The sequence below is a fragment of the Benincasa hispida genome, chromosome 10 (genome assembly GCF_009727055.1).
Source record: "Benincasa hispida cultivar B227 chromosome 10, ASM972705v1, whole genome shotgun sequence".
In the NCBI taxonomy this organism is placed as follows: Eukaryota; Viridiplantae; Streptophyta; class Magnoliopsida; order Cucurbitales; family Cucurbitaceae; genus Benincasa; species Benincasa hispida.
In genome coordinates, this window is record NC_052358.1 from 36,746,482 (window position 1) to 36,749,257 (window position 2,776).

The following is a 2,776-nucleotide window of genomic DNA, read 5'->3' on the forward strand; positions in this document are numbered from 1 at the left end:
AAAATATGTCATCCTTAAAGTCGTTATAGGCATACCTAATCTTCATCTTGAAGAAGGAAAAATGTGTGGAGACTGTCAAGTTCGGAAATAGATCAAAATTTCCTATAGGAAAATGCAACATTTATCCACAACTAGAGTTGTCAAACTTCTTCATATGGATATGATAGGTCCTATGCAGGTAGAAAGCCTTGAGAAAAAACGTTTTGTATTAATTTATGTCGATGATTTCTCACTTTATACTAGGGTGGACTTGGTTAGAGAAAAGTTGAACTAAACCAAAGTAAGTATTAGTTAAAACAAGCCTATAAAGGAATAAGAGTGATAGAGTAGGAATCGCATTATTTTGTTCAATAGTTGCATGCAACAAGAGGAAGGGTTGTAACCAAACCTTGGTAAAATTTAGTCCAAACCATTTGATAGAATCTTATCCATAATCGGGCGAGCTTTACACATGGTTTCTAAAGGCTTCACTTTATGAAGGGTGATACCTCCACCTTCAGTCATGTCAACATTTTTATATCCTCCAGCCGTTTTCCACTCGTAACATTGAATCAATAATCCCAAAGTCAATCCTATGAAACGTAAAGCCATAGTTTCCCCAGGACAAGCCCTCCTTCCAATTCCAAAAGGAATGATTTTATTCGACTGCAATCCATTCACTACCCCCAAGAATCTCTCGGGTCGGAAGCTGGTTGGGTCGTCCCACAACTTCGGATCTATGTGAATTGCCCAAGCATTGACCAACAACGTCGTTCCACGTGGAATGTTGTAGCCTGCGATGGTACAATCGTCGGAGGAATAATGTGTGAGGAGCATTGGTGCTGGGGGGTGCAATCGAAAGGTCTCGGAAATAATGGCTTGAAGGTAGTTGAGGTTGGAGAGATCTGCTTCTTCAAGCGGTCGGTCTTGACCAATCTTAGTGTCTATCTCAGCCTTGGCTTTGGCTAATATATCCAGATGGTTGAGTAGTTGAGTCATGGCCCAATCTAAAGTTACAGATGATGTGTCCACTCCCGCACGCAACAGAACCTATACGAGAATGTGGATTAAATGCTTAAAAATTATATTCAAGCTAACAAATACTAAAAATTACTTTTTTTTTTTTTTAATTCAAAATTACTTGAAAAATGCTTTAAATCATTTGAAATCAATTTGAATAATACTACAAATATCTTTAAAAGGGTTAAATTAAACATTGAATTGATTTTGAGCGATTAAATGTGCATTTTATTGTAATTCTAAATATGACTAAAGTGATTTTGACAATTTCAAAATCATTCCCCAACATGCACTTATAGATATGGACACTAAAACTTCTCATTTAACCCATTTTTCCAACCTTTTCTAATTACATTTATTTTAAATCTAACAAATTGTAAGTATAAAACTTAGTTTTAAATACTATTTTGGTTTTAAATATTTATAACTTTTTACAAAAATAGCTACTTGATCCCATTTGCAAAATTTAAACACAATTTCCTTAATAAAAATTGAAGACTACAATGAAGTTTAGTATCATACTAAAATTTTGAGGGAAGGAAATGAAATAAAAATAAAATAAAATGATCAAAATGGTTATATTTTAAATGTTAAACTACCAAAAATACCTTTGATTTATGAGATTGATTTCACTTATACCTCTAACTTTTAAAACTCTCACCTTTAACTATGAAATTTAAAGTTTTTAGTCATTAAATTTACCCTGATATATTTTAAATGTTTGACTGAAGCTCGTTAAGTGAACCAAGATTTTCCGTTCATGGAGTTTACAATATTCAATTTCGATTTACTCTGTTTCAGTCTCTAAGTTACGAAAATTCAAAGAAGAAACCAAAACATGAAAAACAAAAAACCGATTAGATTGAACAACTGGGGTTGGATTACTAACCAGAACGATCCCTTTGATGATCTGATCGGTATAATATTCGGGTTCAGAGATCTGCAATTCAAGAAGCCGATGAAGCAGAGAAATCTGTTCTTCTCTTCCCAATCCTTTCTTATTCCGCTGTTCTTCAACCAATTCTTGCATAAATCGATCCTCTCTATGCTTCCTTTCTTTTTCCTTCTTGCTTTTTCTTTTTCAGCAAACAGTCTAAGAAACCGCCGCGGAGAAATCTGCCGCCCAGTCCACCGTCAGCTTTCCATTCACGGTCAGTCTCCACCTCACAACGCCGACCCACCGGAACTTCCAAAACATCGCTGCCAAAATACGGACTATTTTCACTCTCCGATTCGGATCTCGCCTTGCTGTCATAGTCTCTCACTCCAGATAGGCCCAGAAATGCTCTCACCAAAAACGACGTTGTTTTCGCCCAACGCGCCCCCGTTCCTCCATCAGCATACTCGGCTACAACACTCACCACCATGTCCCGGCCCACCTTACGGCGACCACTGGCGAACCTCCGTTCGTCTCGCCACGTGGAGATCTTCTCCACGGCGGCGTCTCAACGCTCTTCTGCATCCGGAAGGTATGAATATCCGGCGATTGTTGGTCAAACCCCGATTCGGAATCTTTCGCTAATGTAGGAGTTGAAATCAATGTTTTCAGAACTTGAGTTGTCAACACACGTGATTGAGGGGTCGTCGCCGGAAAAACGGTACTACGGCGAGGAGGTTTCCGATGAGGCGGAGGCGCGGGAGTTCAGAGAGCTTATGGAGGAGATTTCTCATTCACGGAGGAGAGCTTCGCAATGGGGGACGAATTCTGCCCATTCTGAAATGGATTGGGTTTAACGGATATGAAAATGAGTTGGCCGAAATTGACGAAAGGAGGGCC

At 38.6% G+C, this 2,776-nt stretch overlaps 1 protein-coding gene across 1 annotated transcript; it reads right to left on the reverse strand.

The window, feature by feature from the left end:
• Window positions 1-305: 305 nt before the first annotated feature.
• On the reverse strand, window positions 306-2,032 carry LOC120087862 (cytochrome P450 81Q32-like). Its single transcript, XM_039044827.1, has 2 exons — window positions 1,889-2,032; window positions 306-1,029 (listed from the first exon to the last, which is right to left on the reverse strand). The coding sequence occupies exons 1-2, from the start codon at window positions 2,027-2,029 to the stop codon at window positions 400-402; spliced, it is 771 nt and encodes a 256-aa protein (XP_038900755.1). The 5' UTR covers window positions 2,030-2,032; the 3' UTR covers window positions 306-399.
• Window positions 2,033-2,776: the final 744 nt, after the last annotated feature.